This window comes from Ciconia boyciana, chromosome 4 (assembly GCF_034638445.1).
Source record: "Ciconia boyciana chromosome 4, ASM3463844v1, whole genome shotgun sequence".
In the NCBI taxonomy this organism is placed as follows: domain Eukaryota; kingdom Metazoa; phylum Chordata; class Aves; order Ciconiiformes; family Ciconiidae; genus Ciconia; species Ciconia boyciana.
The window spans coordinates 99,129,278-99,149,604 of NC_132937.1; the positions used below are offsets into that span (position 1 = coordinate 99,129,278).

Consider the following 20,327-nt stretch of genomic DNA (forward strand, 5'->3'; position numbering starts at 1 on the left):
AAAGCACCTTTCTTTCCAGCATAGTTATTGTTGCTGGTCTTAAATAACTAATCAACAAAGAGATTTCCTTGTCTTGAACTACAGGGTGCCTTAGAAGAACGAAAAGAAATACCCAGTTAATAAGGGAATGATTATAATTATTAAATAGTGATTATTAAATTGTGACATAGGTTAAAAGGTTTAGAAAGCCAAGGAAAGCACACTACATGATAAATGTAGTGTGAGAAGTCTTTAAACCCAAACAAATTTTGCTTGGGGAGTTCTCTTCACCACATAAATACTTTATTGTGTTTTATTTAAAAACGGATTGCCTAGATTTAAGAGATTGATTCACAGTATAGATTAGAGTGAGGGCCCCCTGCTAATCATCTTCTCAAAAATGATACAAATATATTTTTACTTCTACAGAAATAAGTCTTGGGGGGGGCTTTGTAAAATACAGATCTGTAATAAAACCAACATTGTTTGCTGCAATCTAATAAAAAATACATACATTTAACTGTAGAAATGAAGCTTGTTTTGATATATGTCTTAAATTTAGTATATATAGTTGATAAAAAATTTCATGTTCAATAATACACTTTTATGAACTCAAGAATAACTCACTGACACAATTATTCTAATAATTAGGCAACACATAAAAATTCTGTTTGGCTCATACATGTGTATTAACCTGTAAGAATCCACTGTGGATAGCAGTAATTCTTCTGTCAGTATACCTGAAATAATGCCATCTAATCCCCACCATGAGGCTGTAATTTACTGTTCTATACCTTACAGATTTTTTTCCTTGCAAAATTATTATGTGTGAAGCACTATTGCAAAACAGTAGTTGGTTTTAAGTATGACAAAAATAACCACTGTACTGCGGAAGACCATAATTACTTTTTCTGATGTATTCTATTCATTCAGGCCGTAGTACTTCATTCAGGACAAGTACTAAGTATTTGAAGCTATGGTAGTTTTGCCCTTAGCTCACATGTTCTAAAAATATGTTAAGTAAAAGTGTTGAGAACATGTGAGAAACCTCCAAAGCAGAGATACAAATGGAAATTATTGTGAAACTTCAGACCTTTACTGAAGTGGAATAAATGGGTGTTCCTCACTGAAGCCTGCAGACCTTCCTCAGCTGGATTTCTGGTTCTGTATGTGTAAGAGCCTGATTCTGTGGCAGGCTCTGTTGTACATTTACTTCTACAATAAGCATGAGCTGGGAGTGCTAAGCATCTTCATGGCTGGGTTGTTTGGTTTTGTTTTTTTAATCTGCTTGCTTTTTTGTGCAAGAAACCGTTTGAGAGAGAGTATGAGTGTTTATAGTGTCTCAAGCCCTACTTAGAGCAAAATGCCTAGGTAAAAAGCTAGACCCTGGTTCTCGAAAACCCTGTAGAATAATTTCTATTAGTGTTTTCATTAGAACTATATAGGTGGAAAAGGATTTCCAGTGTGGAGCTGAAAACTAGATTTACCTTTTGCTTAAATCTGTACTATATGCTAAGTGGAACTATTCCAAAATGATCTCTTGGTTTTTTACACTATATAGTTAGAACTATATATGGATAGATTCTCATCAATTGCATGAGATAAATTAGAAGTTCTGCAGCTGATATCAGGGTTGTTTTGTTGGTACAAATTAGGGCAAATTCAGATTCCTACTGCTGTATTTCTTAACATGGTTAATTAGCAGATTTCAGCCAAAATTTGTTTACATTAGACTCTGATCTCTGTTCTAAATATAAAGTAACCTTAATAACTCCAAGTCGTTTCACTGGAGGTACTCTGGGTAAAAATAATCTGGGTCTTACAGCTAGTCAAAATTGTTGTCTGGTTCTCTGTTTGACCAGCAAATTATAAGGTAACTGCAAATGTTTGTAGAAGAGGCTTGTGTTCTCTCTGCTTGCTGCTAGCAAACAGAAGTAAATTCAGCACTGCTTGAGAGTTTTGCCCTTTATTCCCTGCTCAGAATGAGAACAGACAGAGCAGGTGGTTACCTCAGAAAGCCTTTAGCATTACCTGGCTTAAGAGATAAAACTTGGTTCTCCCGTGATGATTACATGCTTTGGAACTTAAAATTTAAGGATATAGTTTAGATCCACTCAATTTCTTCTGAGGAAGGGAAAAGTAGCTGCCAGGAAACTTACAGGGGTACTCTGGGCTTATTACACTTTTTACCTCTTAGTGACCTCTAATAACCGGATAAGATGATTTGGATTTCTGACCAGGCCTTTGTCTTGGCCTCGGCTTGCAGATTTACCACTTTCAGTATTGGTTCCTGGCTCTGATGATAGATTTACCTTTCTGACTGGTAAACATAAATGCAATGGCAGGCACCTTAAGCATCTTCCTTAGGATAAGATGTCTATGTTGAAGGGTGCATGCCTTTTTCAAGGGAACATAATTGAATGAGCAAGAATTTTCATATAGAATCATAGAATCCTAGAATGGTTTGGGTTGGAAGAGATCTTAAAGATCATCTAGTCCCACCCCCCTGCCATGGGCAGGGACACCTTCCACTAGACCAGGATGCTCAAAGCCCCGTCCAACCTGGCCTTGAACACTTCCAGGGATGGGGCATCCATAACATCTCTGGGCAACCAGTTCCAGTGCCTCACCACCCTCAGAGTGAAGAATTTCTTCCTAATGTCTAGTCTAAATCTACCCTCATGGAGATCTAAATCTACCCCCATGGAGATATTCAGGTTACATTAAATTGACCATTCCCAGTGATACATACGGTCATAGATGATAAGATTTTTTTAAAATATTGCAACTGTTAGAAAGCAAATGGTCAGGAGAATTGTTGACTGATGTCGCTCTCATTGATCTCAAGCACAGATGCAACCTGAGGTTGTGCTGTGGTAATGTTCTGTCACGGCAGCAGTAGTGAGTAGGTAAGTGAGCAGCTGAGCCCAAAAACTTCAGGACAGTGAAAGCTGATCAAGGGATTTTCAGCACCTAGTAGTCTGCATTTGTGCTTTGGCTAGCACTTTCCAATGTTAGTAATAAGAAGGGGGTTGATGGGCAGGTACCTGGAATGTCTTTGTAGTAGAGAGGAAGACAGGAAACCCTAGAGAAGAATCGTAAGCAAAGGCATCCAGTGACCCTGAATAATGTGTATGGAAATGGGTGAGACAGATTCTTGCCCCGAATGCTGCAACTCTTAGTGCAGTCCAGGGGTGCAGACGAAGCAGTACTTGTGAGTGACTATAATTCTCATGCTTTATCCACCTTGAAGCAGGTTGAAGGCAAGGAAGGGGTATAGGAAGATATTATTTTGAAATCGTATCTTTGGAACACTCTCTTTTCCAGTCTCTATTAGAGTGAGAGACTTACTTATCCCACATCTAAACAAAAAAGCCCAAACCAAAAAAGAAACAACAACCAACAGAGCAGACTTGGGCGATACCCACTATCCAAATGCTAGGTTTTGGAGACACAGCTGTTGTGGCCTCCTTTGCATATGTGTGAACTGTGGGACCTTTGAGGCAAAGAAAACCCCAGTTTGAAATAAAATATTTCTCTCTTAATTTGGGATCATGACAATATAGAAAGGAGAAGTTTAGTAAATAAAAGTTTTTATAATTCCTGCTGCTTTCCTAGGTTATTCTCCAATAGTGTTGTGAATTTCAGTGGTTCTGAGAATGCCTAAAATAAAAATGCTGAAAATATGCAGGTTTTTAATGTGTTTCTACAACAGGTGCAGCAAGGGCAATGACCTTGTGAAACTTCTTGCTCTGTGCTATTCCTGTGTACTACAGAGAATCTCCTCTTTACATATGAAAGAGCGCATGTATCTCTCTCCCATTGTATTCAGCCAAAGATGCTGCTGGGTGCTGACATCTCTGCTGTGAATAGACTTCTCTCTGGCAACCGTTGATAGCTGTAATGCGGTACTCAATGCAAAGTGCTAGGCATGCCAGTTTTTGAATGTTCTACTTGGCTGGGTATTTGTAATCACGGGGAGTAGACGAGGACAGGCGGTGAAGAGTGCACTAGGCTTTACACTTGCTCTGCTGCGCTGTGTGCGTGGACTTTAGAAATCTGCAGTGAGTTCTGCAAAGATGAGCGGTGGTAATCAAGTTGTAGCTGCTGGGAGAGGTGCTGCTTCAGCATACCTGCTTGTTTCTTCTCCTGAGCAGCAATGGCAAGTCTGAGGTACGGGGTACTTAATATTTTGTTCCATCTGCTTCTTTGTTAGTGAACACCCCTTTCTTTTGCCATTCTCCATTCCATATCTGGCATTTTATGCTCATTTCATTTCAGATTCGGAATCTTTTGTAGATCTTTTATTGCCTTTCTTGATCTCTCCATGTGCCACTAGTCTGTAGGTTCCCTCACCCTTCAGTGAAAACAGACAGGAGATATTTTAATTCTTAAGGGTTTTGATTTATTAAGCACAGAAGCCAGTGTACAAATCTGCAGAAAAGACTTCTCATTCTTTATGGAAGTCTGCAGAAAAGACCACTCATTCTTTATAAACTTTAAAATCTTCATCTGAAATTTGTTCCAGAAACTGAGTGGAAAAAGTAAGTTAATCCTGGTGATTCATCAGTTATGAGAAACACCAGTTTCATAAACCTACCTCTCCTCGGCTCCACCTGGGCAATAGACTGAAATTATACTTCTCACATAATTTGTGACATTACTGTGGAAATTACTGTGTGAAATCAGTATATGCTCTGCTGGGTTCTACACTAGGATTCTGTGTTTTTGGGGGAAACACAAATGCACTTCAGGAAGTGCCATAAAATGCAGACTGAAAAAAAATGTTAGTTAGGGATCATGACTCAGAATTCTGAGTTACTTTTCTTTACTTTTTTTTAATTATATGGTTGAAGAATGTGCTTTTTAGACTTTTAAGATTCTTTAATACCATTAAAATGTGTGGATAATTTTTGAGAGGTACTTTCCTTTGTTTTTGATGCCCAAAACTTTTATTATAAACCCCTTACAAACATCATCTTGGCCTCAGTACGTAGCATGGCTTTAAACTACCACTGATACTACAGATCATTATTTGAAATGGCTTTAGTCAGAACATAGTAACAGAATAGTTGGTCCATTGACTTGTACACGCTCTGAAGATGTATAATATTCCATTGCTTGTGGTTGTTTCAAAAACATTTACATTACTTTGACTCATTAATCTATTTTAAAGCCTGACTGAATATCCTGGATGGAGAGAACTGAACTCAGTAATATTTAGCTGAAGCAGAGGGGAGTATTTGATGCAGCAAACGCATAGTTTACCAAAATTTAGCAGTGAACAAGGACTAGAGTTTCAGCTTAATTTGAAAAAAAAAAAATAAAAATTAAACTCACCAGTGATATACTGGAGTGAGGGATGTGGGGAAGCGTAGTCTTTTAATCCCTGATCTTGCAAAGGCTTCTGCTGAACTTTATGCAATGCAGATAATAAGGAACAAATTGTGTTCCCATATAAATTTATGTAGGAATTTAGTGTACAAAGTGAGTTCATATTTAATAAAGTAAAATGCTGTGACCTGTAATATCTTTTCGGCTATTTGAATAAATTTGTTCTGCATTCTCTAAGTCTTGATTTATGTTATTTTTACTAAATTACATCAATTTTTGAAAATAATGATTTTCAAAGTTGAGTTTATATTAAAAGAGTAAAAACTACTTTTGGCAGGCTCTGCAAAGTAAATCTTAGTACAAATAATGTAACAAGGAAGAATACACACCAGCTAAATAATTGATGGTATGATTGTGAAACCTCTCTTGTTCCACAGGAGTAATCCTATAGTTTTAGAATGCTCTCTAGTAGAAGTAATAGAATTCAAGTAATTCTAAACTTTGTAATCTTGCCCTCAAGGATCATGTTTTCAGTATTATTTACTAGAAGCATGTACCGTGGGAAGATATTTGCGAAGTCTATGACAAGGTAACAGCTGAAGCTAAAAGGTCAACAAATTCCTCAGTTTAGTATGGATGATGCCTGCATCTGCAGACAGTGTAATTGTCTCAGAGTTTACAAAGGTTAGACAACTGTTCTCTTTCCAGCTTGAAGGTCTGTATTTTTCAGAGCAGTTCCACATAAAAACAACAAAAACATTTTACAAGTTAATACAGTCAACTCTGGAAATGCTGACAATTTTAAATCCCAGGGGGTTTATGTATATATATTTTATCTTTGCTTCCTACCGTAGGCTTTTTCTGCACTAGAATTACTAAATAGATAGATATGTAGGAATCAAGCATTGTTCCTGAAAATCTGTTACACATTGAATTCTCAGTAAGAGCCATGGATATCTTGAAGTACTGTGTTCATGGTAATAAAAGTTTATAGCAATGCGAAGTTCTGCAGCAAAATTATTTTACTGTGTGACATTTTTGCTGGAAATAATGAAACACTGTTCAAATAGGTTGTAAAATGGATAGTTGTTTTCATAGGGAAAATGGTTAGTCCTGATTTTTTGCACTTACATTCATTGCTCACCTGTTCCCTCTGTGATGTTCAGTAGAGCTAGGTGAATTTTTATTACAATTGATTAAAATTGGCTAATTTTGTCATCTCACCAGTCTTTGCTTGTAGGAATTCTGAGAGACACTGATAGCTTTCTTGACTGTACTTACAACTTATAGTTATTTGTCATGTCTGTGGATAATTTTTTTTCTTTAACTTGCCTGAAAACAGTTTATTTCAAGTCCTCACAACATAAAATTGACCCTTGCCCAGACATAATTTATTGTGAGATAAATCAAAGTCTTGAAGTCTTTCTGAAGCTGAAGTTAATTTTAGTGGTCTGAAGGCTGTCTTATTCTCTGTTCAGTGCAAGATTAAAGCTACCTGACTGCGTACATAAAACACTCAGAATCTGCGCTGGGCCTCAGATGTATTCTGATTACAAATTTGGCACACACTTTACAAAAATACGTTTCAATATATGCATGACATTTTCTGTTTCAGTGACCATTTCTGACTGAATATTCATTTACTGTCACTCATAAATAATGGAAACAAGTGCAAACATGGCTGAGCTTAAATATAATTGATATGCAAATATTAATATAATATGTTCTGCACAGTTTATCCAACTGTCGTTGACCAGATTTGTCTGATAAGCATAGCACTTGGAAGCATAATTTTAAGCAAAGTGACATTTTATTTATATGTGTCATTACACAAATATTGTTTGTATCTTTTGTACAGAAATTTTAAAAGGTAACATTATAAAATAGTGACTACAGATTAAAAGAAACTTGCTGAAAGAACTAATTCCATTAAAGATCCATGCTGTAATGCTTTTTGTTGTTTAGAGCACAACTTTGTTCTTAGTTTGTTCAAAAATTGCTCAAATCCTTATGACAGAAATCTGCTCCATCCAGCATCCAAGTTCTCAGTTCTGGTCAGCACTGTACAATATAAGACTCTGCATAACATAGCAGCTGTTTCCAATTTGCTGTGCCAGAGCCTCTTAAAAATGTATCTTTCACAGTATCAACACCTGATGACTTCATTGGAACTTAAACTTGTATTTTACATTACATAACTGGACTCTGATGTAAGAGAAGTAAACCACCTTAGTTTTAAGTTGTCTTATCCTAACGGAAAAGAAAACTAGACATTGTGCAGAAACAAATAAAAATAAAGCTCTGGCCATACAAAGGTTACAATGGCATTAAAATGTGCCACGGTTATTCTCTGTGACAAGAAAACATGAAAGAATCATGGGGTAAGAGAAGCAGTGAAAAGAATCTCAAGTAAATATGCAAATGTTTAAGAACATTTCATGGTCCATAAGATGTCAGAAGATGGTCTATAAGATGACGGCAAACATCCAACCCTTTACCCTTCCTGCCAATTCATGTTTATTTCTGAAGAGAATCAAGAGAGCAAAGAAAGTGGAAATAGAACTGTCAACCTTTAAGCTAATTATCTGTTGGTTGAAAATGAAAGCAATTGTGGCAATGTCATTGTTTTTTCTTAAAAGAAGTTACTTATTCCTCCACTTGAAAAAATTGATAAATACTGCCTAGAAAATCACTAGATGAAAATTATGAAAATAGAATTAGATTTACATGATGATTACAGTATCTGACTTGATTATAGCTGAGACCTGGGCATGTGTTTGTCTCATTTCTGAAGCTCACAAGATAATCACAGTATTTAAAGGCTTGAGAATGGTTGACTGGATTGGTAAGGTTGACTGGGAATGTTTTATGTATTTTAGACTCACTATTTATTTTTTATTATTCTTTTCTTTTTCTATAGGGATGCCCTCTGCTTCTTTATTAGTTTATTTGCTTTTAGCATTATTCATTCAATTCACATCTGGGGAAACAGAAGTGAAGTTCAGTGGACAAACAGAATTTGTAGTTAATGAAACAAGTACAACTGTTATACGTCTTGTAATTGAAAGGACAGGGAAGCCTGCTAACATCACAGCAATTGTGTCGGTAAGAAACTGCTAGTTATATTCTCAGTAAATGTTAATATCTTTCTGAAGTTTTGAATGTTGCCTGTTTTTATCAAGCCAGTGAAAAGAGAGTGGTATTTTACTGGGACAATGCTTCACGTTGAAGAGGCAACACCCAGTTTCTGTAACTGAGTAAACTCCTGCTGGCTGCATCAATGGTTTCAAAATAATGGTATGAACATCTCCACAAGGAGCCAGCTTCTACTGCTCAGGTAGAAGTCCAAACTGATATGCTTGTTTGATTTTGATTGTGGCTGTGAGCTCATACTGAAAATGTGGCTATGTAACAATTTTTCCTTTTCCAGATTACAGTAGAACCCACAATTTAATAGCTACTCCACTGTTTGAGTCAGATTTCCGTATGAATTTTAAAAATTACATTGTTCAATTCATTTGGAGGTCAGAGTTAGTATTTTTACATTCTTTCCTTTATTTCTTAGCTGTTATTAACCATGTTCTCAACAGTATTCCCTTTGAAAGTTTAAAGCTTAGAGTGTTCTATACTGTATGCGTATGGAGTCAGATGCTATGTGGTACAAGTACCACATGAGAACACAGCAGTGTACCAGAGAAGATGTACTGCTTATGAATTTCTACGGTCTGTAGACAAAAGGAATTATCTGTGTTCCTGCACAGCGTTTTATTCTCCTGTAACTAAATATGAAAAATATACGCCCTAGAAATTAGAAGGAGTAGAAATTGATCTGTAGGGATTTCACACTTTATTAACATCTGAGGAGAAAACCTTGAGAAAATGTGATTGTACTTTGAAACTAGTGTTCTTTACTGGTGTAACAAGCAGAGTAACTTAGTTTCCTTATTAAGGACCTGAAATTCCAGAATTTGTTTCTAACATGAATATTTTGAGCAGCTCTTTTAGCAAGGTGTTTATAGCCTGTTTTTGTAAGAGCTTTTTGGTAAGTCTAGTGTTGGCTCAGATAGATAAAAAGTAGTTGTCAATATGTCCAATGATAGGTGAGAGCCACAAAAATACCTTCCATGCTTTGTTTCCTTCACTGAACTTCTAATTTCACTGTTCTCAAATGAAGAATAGCCTTTTTCACAATGGTTCATGCAAACCTTTAGTGCCTAGAAGGATGGTAGTTGCAGGTGTGGCAGCTATGCTGGTTCAGTTGCTTGTCTCCATTTAGTCTCAGCTTCCGACTGTAAACCTGGACACTTTGCTGTCTTGACACTACTGCCATTGTAGTCTCTCCCCTAACCACCTTACTTACAGTAGAATTAGTGGGATTTTCTTTTGTTGACTGAAATGAAAGCAGGGCTGTTCATTATAGAAGACTTCATCTTGCCAACTTTGGCAATCAAAACGTTAATCTAGGTTAAACGCCTAGGCTCCTTCTAGTCTCTAGAGTAAGATAGGAGGACAGAAGGCATTTACATTTTAAGGTAAGTTTAATTCAGGTAGAGTATTATGAGGTATACAGATCTGTGCTAGGAATAGCTTTTCATTAAAAAACTGGCCATATGGTGCATTATGCAAAAGATACCCAGTTGCAAGGAAGGAAGTCATAAATGGTTCTCAATAAAGTGTTGTGTTTGGTTTTTTTTTTTGTTTTTTTGTTTTTTTTTTTTTTCTGGTTACTCAGCATGGATACAAGGGGTTATTATCTATATCTTCTGTCCAGAAATTAACTGTATGACAGCAGGGGAAATTGCGGGAAGAATTATGTGGAAAGAAGAATGTATGAAGTCTGTTACATGAGTCCACAATAATATTATAGAAGATAGTGGGGGAAGAAGAAGATGGCATTCAGTTGTGTATTTATTGCAGATTGATGGAGAAAACACAGGAGACTTTTTTGACACATATGCAGCTGCATTTATACCCGATACAGAAACAAACCGAACAGTGTATATATCTGTCTGTGATGATGATCTTCCAGAGGCTGATGAGACATTCACATTTTACTTGACACTACCAGTAAGTCTCAGGTGTTCTATTTACTTCTTCCCCAGAAAACCATGGGTAATCTGACATAAATGAATGGTATTCCATAGATTTCAATGCAGTCATACTGCTTCTGAGTCTGAATCCTAATAGGTAAGAACTAAAATTTGGAGACTAGCCAGGATGGTGCTTACTGCTCTTTAGTAGCTTTTGCCATTCCTATGGGTGTCCCTATGGGATGTTGCTGTGCAGTACCGACTTAGTCTGAAACTTCAGCAGGCACTGCATTCAGCTGTGGACATTTGAAGGTGTACTAGAGCCCAGAAGAGTCAGATTGTGAAGAGACTCTCAGCCTTTCCTGTTTTCCTGCATAGACCATACCTGGAAGAGAGGGTGGAAGTAACAAAAGAAAGAGGATGACTTCCAGTCCTCCGGAAGCAGAGGGTAAACATGACTTACCTAAAACCAAACAAACAATTTATAAAATACTTATCAATAAGTCTCTTCATATTGTTGTGTCTCACAGGAGTCATGCTACAAGAGAGGAGTTGACATTTGCTTTTTTTTTAGGTAACAGTTCATGACTAAGTTTGATGTCAGTTCAGTACAGATAGATTTTATGTTTTATTGCCAATTATTACACATCTTGGGGTGTTTGCAGTGAATATAAAAATGCATATTTTCCCTTCCTTCTTCCTTTGATTTGTAAATGTAGTAGCTCATTTTTACAACACAGTAAAGATTTGTTTCCTTTAGCTGATATCTCTGTATAATAGCTTCAAAGTTTCAGTTTTATACAAATGTTAGGAAAGAAAGAACAACTTTGGAGTTCCTGGCAGTGCTACGTGCTTCATACCCGGTCCCCTCTTGCTACGGTGTCATTAATAGATTGTCAAACTATGATTAATCATTTACAAAGTTTTTTTCAAGCACTTTGTTGTTGACTGTATAGAGTGTATTTCCTCAGTAATTGAGAATTATTTTTGTGCATTCTATTCCTTTAAAAAATTTCCATTGTAATATATAATAAAAAGACATACAATTTGTCGTAGGCTAATATTTACTCTTAAATGACAGTAAAATCAAAATGTGTATTTTTTGCCCATCACCATATTTAATATCTTATTTTGTTTCGTTAATTTTAGAAACCGTCTGCAAGGATAAAGCTTGGCTCACCCAAATCTGTCACTGTAACAATCTTATCAAATGACAATGCCTTTGGAATAATTTCTTTTAACATGGTATGGCTTTTTATATGGTATATGTGAAAATTTTAGAAAGCATAAAGGTGAACTTTTCAAAGATGCTGGTTAGGTGTTCAACAGAATCCCTTGAAAACTGATTCTGAGTTACGTCTTTGAAAACACCTCTAGAGGTAATTAATACGTATGTATGTAATTCATACATATATACAGCTTTATTACTTCTATACGCTTTTAGGTGTTGAGACGTAACCTGAGACCCTCACACTTGGATGAATGTTTATGTTGCTCATCTTAAATAGAAAACTTCTAAAAAGTTGTTCAGTCTCACTGCCCCTCATCTCTAAGTCAAGATGTTAATATAATATGGAAGACGTGAGAAATAATACCATAGGGAAGTTAAAGATGCGATTTGGAAATCTTGAGAATATATACATTTTCTGATCTTTAGTGAGCAATTTTATACTTGACTCTGAAGCTGAGAGAACACTATCATGATATATGCATTGTATAACACCTTCTACGATAAGACACTGGTGTGACTCCAGTGGTGTGGAGGATATTTGCAATAAGGCAGAGGTTGTGTTAGTAGAAAAAGGAGCTATACCTTACTGCCAGCATTATGGCAATATAATTTTTGTAGAGGACTTCCCTGAAAAAGCACAAGAACATGAGAAATTTTTAGCACCACAGTACTAAGCCATACTGCTCCCTGAATTAGTGTAATTCTTTGAAATCTTTCACCTACGGCAGTTTGATAGACAAAGTCCATTTATAGCTAGTTGCCTAATAAATGACTTTTTAATGGAGAAAACCTATTTTTAACAGGGTTAGGAGTTCCTATAAATACTAGTGCTAATATGCTAGTGCTTTGTGTATATTGACTATGTTAATTTACAAAACAACCCCCACTCTACTTGCATGATTTTTTAATCTGAAATCTTTCAAGCTTTTTATTAGCTGAACTAATTGGTTGCTAGGAAATGTATGCCATCAGTGGACTGGTTTGCAGATTGGATTAACTTGTCTGTGGGAGTTTGGTATTTCTATGGTAACAGTTTCTTCCTTCTGCTGTGATATTTGATCTGTGCCTGATTGCCTGTCCCTTTTCTTCCTCATTAGCCTGCCTTAATCACAGTGAATGAGGCCAGGGGCAGAAATGAATTTGTGCCTCTCACTCTAATTAGAGAGAGGGGAACCTATGGGACGGTCATCGTAACTTTTGAGGTGAGTATATCAAAAAGTCTTCGTACCTTAGTCTGTTGGATGAAACTGTGAGGCCATAATCATAACTAATCAAAGTGTTTATACAAGTGAAAGAGGGAAAAAATACCTGTGTCTACATTTGTTAAATCTGTTTCATAATAGAGAAAGATATTACCTCTCAAATGGAAAATATTGTAATTATCTGACTTTAATTTGAGGAAAAAATAGGAGATATTAGAGAAAACTGAGTATTCTCTGTCATTTAGGAAGATATTTGAAGCAGTATTAGTTGGTATTACTAGAAAACAATATGTCTGAAGTGTGTAAGAAATGTCTTATTTAATATTTCTTCAAATTTTATCTATATTTTACAAATAAACATGAGTCTTTAATGCTTGTGCCAACTTTGAACATGTAAGTACAAGAGCTCAGTACTTAGTGAAATTCTGTAACTGTAAGACTGCAGTTTGAATCCCCAGAAACTAAACCACTCATGTTGAATATTTAGGCCGTTAGTTATGTACTTGATTAGAATGTTATACAGGCATTGCCTTTATTGTTTTTTTTTTTTTCTTATGTAGCTCCAATTCTATTACATACTTTAAAATTATATATAAATTCTTTCATATGGGTATTTCTTTATCAGTTATCTGGTCTTATATGTCATCAAGGGTTTAATCTAGACCTGTCAAAATCTGAAAAGATTTGTACTGGATTTTATTGCATACTAAATATAGCATGTATAGTTAAAGTACAGAACGAGATTCTCTGTGTAATTTATGGCAGATCTATGTGTTTTAACGTCCAATAAATTTTACTATCTGCACAATGAATCAGGTCCATCTCACAGTGTAGTTTATGTATGTATGTTGAAAAAATTTACAAGATTTTCTAAAAAAAATCACCATATTGCCTCTAAGTGGCTTCCTAGTCTTTGAGGGTTCACTATTAAATGTAATACCCTTAATATCACAAGTCAAGATAGAAAGGACACAAACTCAGTAACTGCTATTATTTTGTGTTGGAACTTATTATGAAATAGTAGTGACTTAAATTAAATGAGAATGAATATCCTTTCTGTTATGTTGAAGAGTCAATTATGCATCAGTGGATACCAAAGAGTTGTCATAGGCCTATGTGAAAGTAGTGTTCTTCCTCTTTTTCTGGAAATTCATAAATTTCTTCATAATTTCTTGGGAGTGGTTACTCTGACTTACTCCAAAGAAAAGCAGATTTTCACAACTGAATGTGTGTGTCTGTGAGCAGGAGATAACTGAATAGATAGTCATTTGTTGTGCATTTCACACACTGTATATTGATTATTGTACTTGTACTAGATTTGTATTCCTGTTTTATATCTTTCTTATCATAAAAATCAATTCTTTGCAGATAGAAAATGGACCAAACCCAGCTGAAGAAGACTTAAGTCCAGCTAGGGGAAATATTACATTTACCCCTGGGAGATCAATGCTGATTTATAATTTAACAGTGCTTGATGATCAGGTAAGAACAAGCTGACTTCATTTTTGGTTTGGATATGTAGAAGGTTAACTGCTGTTCTGAAGAGACTTAGAGTAATAGGTTACAAAAATGCTTGGTTTAAATAAGGTTAAAAGTGCTTCTACTTAATAAAGTGATGTTAAATTTTGGTTCTATGAGCTCTCATTTTTACTCTTTCTAATGCTACCTCTGTAATTCTCATCAGTGAATGTTTTTAGTTTCTGAACATATATCCTGGCTGCTCTGAGTAGACCTGTTAGATGCTACTGCAGTAAATGTATAAATAATCAGGAAAGCATTACACTTTTTTTTTTCAGATGGAATACTGAGATCCTTGTTGTATGGCCAAGGATGATGTTCTTGAACTAGATCTAGGTTTATCTATTAGACTGCCCTTTCTATATTTAACTTTTCTGTATTTCTTTTTAAACATGCTCTGCTTTTCCCTAATTGTATGCCTTGCAAATTCAGGTTATGTTTGCATAACGAACCCAGGTTCTCCTTTCTGTCTTTATTAATTGTTTAGGCAAAAGGAACCTAATCGTAACATTGCTTACGTGATGCATTTTTTATTACATCCTCAGTGATGCCTGTGCAGCTCCTCTGCCTTCAGTTAACAATGCATAAGAATCCAGTTTATTCTTTGTTAACTTAATTGGCTCTCATTCATGTGAAGAGCAGACACGTTATGTTTGCCACTAAAGAAAGAATATAACACATTGAATATTCACAGAGAAAAGATAGATTGAAAAAATTTATATGTTTTGATATAGATATGTTTCAGGGTAGAAACATATTTTAAAAAGTACTTCTAAGAATAGATATTCCTAAAAGAAACAGGCAATCTTGTGAAGAGCATGAACACTAGGTGATAATTAAAAATTTTCAATTTTAGATTGGTCTTTAAACAAAAATGTTTATGTGTTGTGAGCCTTTCTTTCTATTTCAGAGTAAACAAAGCATATTATACTACTTTTCAATTTGTGATTTTCATTTTTCTTACACATACTTTTCCTTTCTGTTTTTTTTTTAATTTATAATGGGGATGAGAGAAAAAATAGAGGCACCAAAATAAGTAAATGTGATACAGAACAACTTAATGAGGACATTCACAATAAAAAATTAATATCAAAAAAGTGCCTGTCTCAGAAGTGAGCAACGTTAAAGCAATTTTTGGAATATTTCTGTTAGTTACAAAAAGTGGTTTTCCATGTTTATACTGATATTTTTAAAGTTAAGAGGCTGTGCCAGACTGGTGCGTAGAAACATCTCTTTCAGATTAGGTGTAATATTTCTGTGACTTATACACAGAAATAAATCTTTAGGCTTTTTGGAAGGATGTGATTTTCTTTTCCTCTGAGAAATGCTCTCAAAGTTCTGTTTCTCAAAGTTTGGTCTGAACAAGTGTGGCTGGTCCACTCAGTGAAAGTCTTTCACAGGTGTAACATGAAAGATTAATTTTGCGTAAAAAACCCTTTATTGATGATGATGATGGAATTCACAAGAATCCCATGTTACTCGCAGAGCTTAGTTTGAGCTTTTAGGATCTGAAGTTAGGAAAAACAATGAAACAAGTATTTTTCTGAATTGGATAGCACTTTTCCTACAGAAATTAGGGGACTGCAGATCTGATCTCCACAGCACTACGTTTATAGTAATTTTATTGTATACATTTCCTTTTTTAGTGAGGAATAATGGAAACTTTGTTGAGAGAAAATGAAAGAAGCGAGGTAGCACTGAAAATCATTTATACTGTTGTATTTGAAGTTCAACTGTTTTTTTAATTGGTCAGTCATGATGCCATTAAGAACTCCAGAATGTCCCATTTATATGAGATACTAAGATGTAAACTACAACAAGACATTTTTACTGTCTCTTAAATGTATATTTTTATGATGCAAGATGGTATATTAATCAGTGAACTAAACAAAAAATAAGTTAGCATCTATTCTAATAAGGTAAAATAACTATGTTTTATCTGAGTATAGGAGAGAGGTGACTGAGAACTTCCAGATCTCACGTTGACAAAAACCCCTGCATCAGTCAACCACATTATGCAAGTTTAAGTGCCACAAGCCAAACAAGGGACAAAGAATTGGCATCAGCTATAAAGGCAGTTGCATGCCCACTCTCTTAGCCCTAGAAAAGGATCTGAGGGTGGCCAATTAACAAATGAGTGTGAAAGAGAAGAAATATTGGACAGCAGGGTTTTCAGAACTTTTTTAGCTCGGTAAACAAAAGTGCATGAAAAGGATTTGTCAACTTTATAACAGAGTATTACCATTAGCAAAAAAATCAGTAATTTTTTCCTGGAATTCCTCTCAGAAGCAAATAATACTAGTTTCCAGGAATCCACAGCAAGGATGAGATGCAAGGATCATAAATGATTTTAAAAAATTTACTTTTAACCTATATGTATTAATAAAATAATAATATTTTTCAGTTAAATCGGTTTAGCAAATCAAGATTTGGGGAATAAAATGTAGTAATATAAAGCAAAAATCTCATCCTTAAGTTCTGTAATTTGTGGTTTTTAAGCCATTCTTTATTATCTGCTGCATCAGATACCAGAGAAGAAATAGCTAAAACTAAAAGGTAGTTTTAAACAGTCATCTTGTAGAAATGCCAAAGCCTAATTAATTGCTAAGCACCAGAAAACACTTTCTTGGATCTGTGATGGAAGTTTTCCCTGGGGATGTGGGGGTGTGTGTGAACATAGCAAGTGTTCCTTTTCCAGTTGTATAGGAATGGACGGGCCAAGGAAGGTTGCGTCCATGAGCTGTTCCTGTATTATCTCAGGCATGCATAGAGGTCAATCAGTATCAACATCAGAAAATCAAGATGTAAATCTAAATAACTGGAAAGAACATTTGTTTCCAAATAGGGGTGGCTTCCAAAAGTAGAGTTTGGATCTCCTCATAGTTTCAAGTTGGAAAGATCCAGTTTTTCTGATTCTTGCCTAGTTTTTATTTTGCTTTTGTTTGGATTTCCACCCTTTTTCATATTACCAGAGCACAGAAGTATGTTTTAGAAAATGGAAACATTCAATTTTGAGATGAGATTTTCAGCCAAAGTTGAAAGAAAGACTTCTCTCCTGTTTGTTTTAATATGAAATGAGCTGTCAAGTTTGTATTATTTCCCTTTTCTGCAAAATACATAAAACCTATTTCTCAGTAAGAGTGTTCTGCATGTATTTGAAATGTGACTTACACCCATACATGACTTACACCCAGTTGCTAATATTATTTTTCCAGGTACCTGAAAATGATGAATTGTTTGTTGTTCACCTGAGGAGCGTGGAGGGAGGGGCTGAAATCAACAACACAAAAAATTCCGTTCAGATTAATATTAAGAAAAATGACAGTCCTGTGCGTTTTGTTCAGAGCGCTTGTATGGTGCCTGAGGAAGTTGACGTGGTAACAATTCAAGTGGTTCGCGGTAAGGATGTCAGTGGAAAATTAATTGGACCTGATGAACATGAAGTCTCCGTCAGTTATGCCATCATAACTGGGAATTCAACAGCACATGCACAGCTTAATGTAGACTTCCTAGATCTACAGCCAAACACAACTATTGTTTTCCCACCTCTAGTTCATGAAACCTATATGAAATTTAAGATCCTTGATGATGCCATACCAGAAATTGCTGAGACCTTTCAGGTTATGCTTCTTAAGGACACTTTGCAGGGGGATGCTGTTTTGGTTAATCCATCTGTTGTTCATGTTACCATCCAACCGAATGATAAACCCTATGGAGTACTGTCAATCAACAGTATCCTGTTTGCTCAGACTGTTATCATTGACGAAGACCAAATTTCAAGGTACTACAGATATTCAAATATAGTATCTAGTCACTTTAAGAGATTTGTTTTTCATTATTAAGCATCCTTAGGATTTCATGGAAAGTAATTATAAAATCACTACTGAAAATATAATGTAGAAATCATTTAGTGTGTTGTTATTATTATCAACTATATCTACAAAGATTTCAAGGAAGTGGGAATGTCTAATTATACAGGAAGTATTTTAATATTTATGAACGGTATATAAAAACTGTAAATATTTAATCTCATTACCAGAATACTGAAAAAAACTTAATCTAAAGGCAGGATCAATGACGTCGTGATGCTGCCACACACCAGTTCATATAAGTGGGAAATAGATTTATGGCTTCCTTCCCTGGTAAATCTTTGTATTTACTATAGATACAATCAGTCTCTGGTGAAAAAAAAAGGTGTTGAGTGTCTGCCATGAAATACTTACCTTAAACTTAAAAATAAGTTTAGTATTTGTAATTCTACAGAGTGATTAAAATCAAAGTTCTGTACAAATATTACAGGCAGGACTGATACACAATATTGACAGTCTCAATAAAAATGTCCACTGCTAGCTACTGGTGGTAGTTCATCCCCGGAGAAATGCATGAAGCTATTGTACTATGAACAATTTTGAAATAATATTTTATAGTATGTAGAGCCCAGCACTTCAGTGTTCATCTTTCTTTCTTATACACAGTAAAGAAACAAATCTTGCTTTCTAAATTTTCGTAAGTCCTGGTTCCCAGACTTTTTGTTGTAGTCATGTGCTTGTCAGATGCAGGAAACATGATATTCCCAGTATCATAACTATCAGTAACTTAATATTTCAGTACAGAGGCAAATAGTTCATTCAGAATAATTATTTAAATGTTCATGCCTGGCAACTGTATTTTGATTTAGTCTATGAAATGGTGTAGAAAGTTAATAGAGAAAAAGTTTTCTGAAATTTGACATGTATTTCTCGTGACAAACATAAAACATGCCAAGTGTCCACTTCTCAGTATCTTTCTCGCTGTAAACAAAGTTCTAACAAATATCTTTAGAGACATTACAGAGAGCTCATGAATAGGCACTCTAAGAAAAGTCTTGTATGTGATCATTACACATGATTTCACAAACTTTAAGCCCTGACTCAATGTCAGTTGCAGCACTTAACATTTATTCCACTGAAGTTTGTGTAAATCGTTCAGGGAATCAACAACTAAGCAAGCCAATATTCATTATAATTTTATATTGTGGGTTTTTATTTTCATTCAAAACCGTAGGTTTGAAGGGATCACGATTGTAAGAAATGGTGGAACACATGGAAATGTTTCTGTTACCTGGGTTATAATCCGAAATAGCAGTGATCCCTCACCTGTGACTGAAGACCTTATTCCAGAGATGGGGGAGATATGTTTTGATCAAGGACAGATGCTGGTAACAGTTCCTCTGAACATTATTAATGATCATATACCAGAAGAGGCAGAGCCCTATCTTCTGAAACTCTTAGCTCATACAATACAGGGAGGTGCAGAAGTCAGTGAACCATCTGAGGTAAGTTTGCTTTTAGTATTATTTTGGATAAGGTAATAATAGGTAATAATTAGGGACTTTACCAGTTTTGACAACATTGATTGATTGGCTAAAGGGTTTGGGCTTGAATATAAATCAAACAAATTAATCCTTAATATAATCTTAATACATAGAGCCATATCCAAAGTATTTGGCTTAGTATAGTATACAAAACCAGACATTTTTAATATGGTAACATTCAGCTTAGATTATTCCGAACATACATAGCATTGCATAAATGCTGTCTGGAGTGACTGCTTGCTAAGAGAAGGCAGGAGAGTTATTTTCACTTGCTCATTTGCTGTCTTAATGATTATTGGAATGTTTTACACAGGGTAACAGCTTCAAGAGGAGGGGTTGGTGATTAAGACTGTAACCTCTGAACTGTTAAATAAAGGGTGGCTAGCATTGCTGACAGTTTTGTGACTCAAGTCCCTACTTTGTTTTTCTTAAGAATGGTTGGAACGAGCTTGGTGAATAAAATGAAATTTTTCACAATCTGAAACATTTTTAAATTATTCACTTTGGCTGCTGAACCAAAAAATCAGTTATTCAGAGCTCATTGTGGCACAGGGATGATGCATAGTGGGAAAGTTGCCACTGTCAGTGTTGTGCTGCTGGTGTACAAAGAATACTTTGGGGCTGTCAATCTGATTTCTTTCTTGAGTGCCAATTCACTAAGAAGAAAAATGTATGGTGAC

The 20,327-nt window shown here is 35.4% G+C and overlaps 1 protein-coding gene across 1 annotated transcript in view; it reads left to right on the forward strand.

The window, feature by feature from the left end:
- The window catches only part of ADGRV1 (adhesion G protein-coupled receptor V1), a 292,589-nt gene that overhangs the window by 3,781 nt on the left and 268,481 nt on the right, over nucleotides 1–20,327 (forward strand). The window contains exons 3-9 of the mRNA XM_072860950.1: nucleotides 8,234–8,418; nucleotides 10,231–10,380; nucleotides 11,493–11,588; nucleotides 12,672–12,776; nucleotides 14,145–14,258; nucleotides 17,510–18,075; nucleotides 19,338–19,608. Of these exons, the coding sequence (XP_072717051.1) occupies nucleotides 8,234–8,418; nucleotides 10,231–10,380; nucleotides 11,493–11,588; nucleotides 12,672–12,776; nucleotides 14,145–14,258; nucleotides 17,510–18,075; nucleotides 19,338–19,608 (1,487 nt within the window). The remainder of the gene's footprint in view (nucleotides 1–8,233; nucleotides 8,419–10,230; nucleotides 10,381–11,492; nucleotides 11,589–12,671; nucleotides 12,777–14,144; nucleotides 14,259–17,509; nucleotides 18,076–19,337; nucleotides 19,609–20,327) is intronic.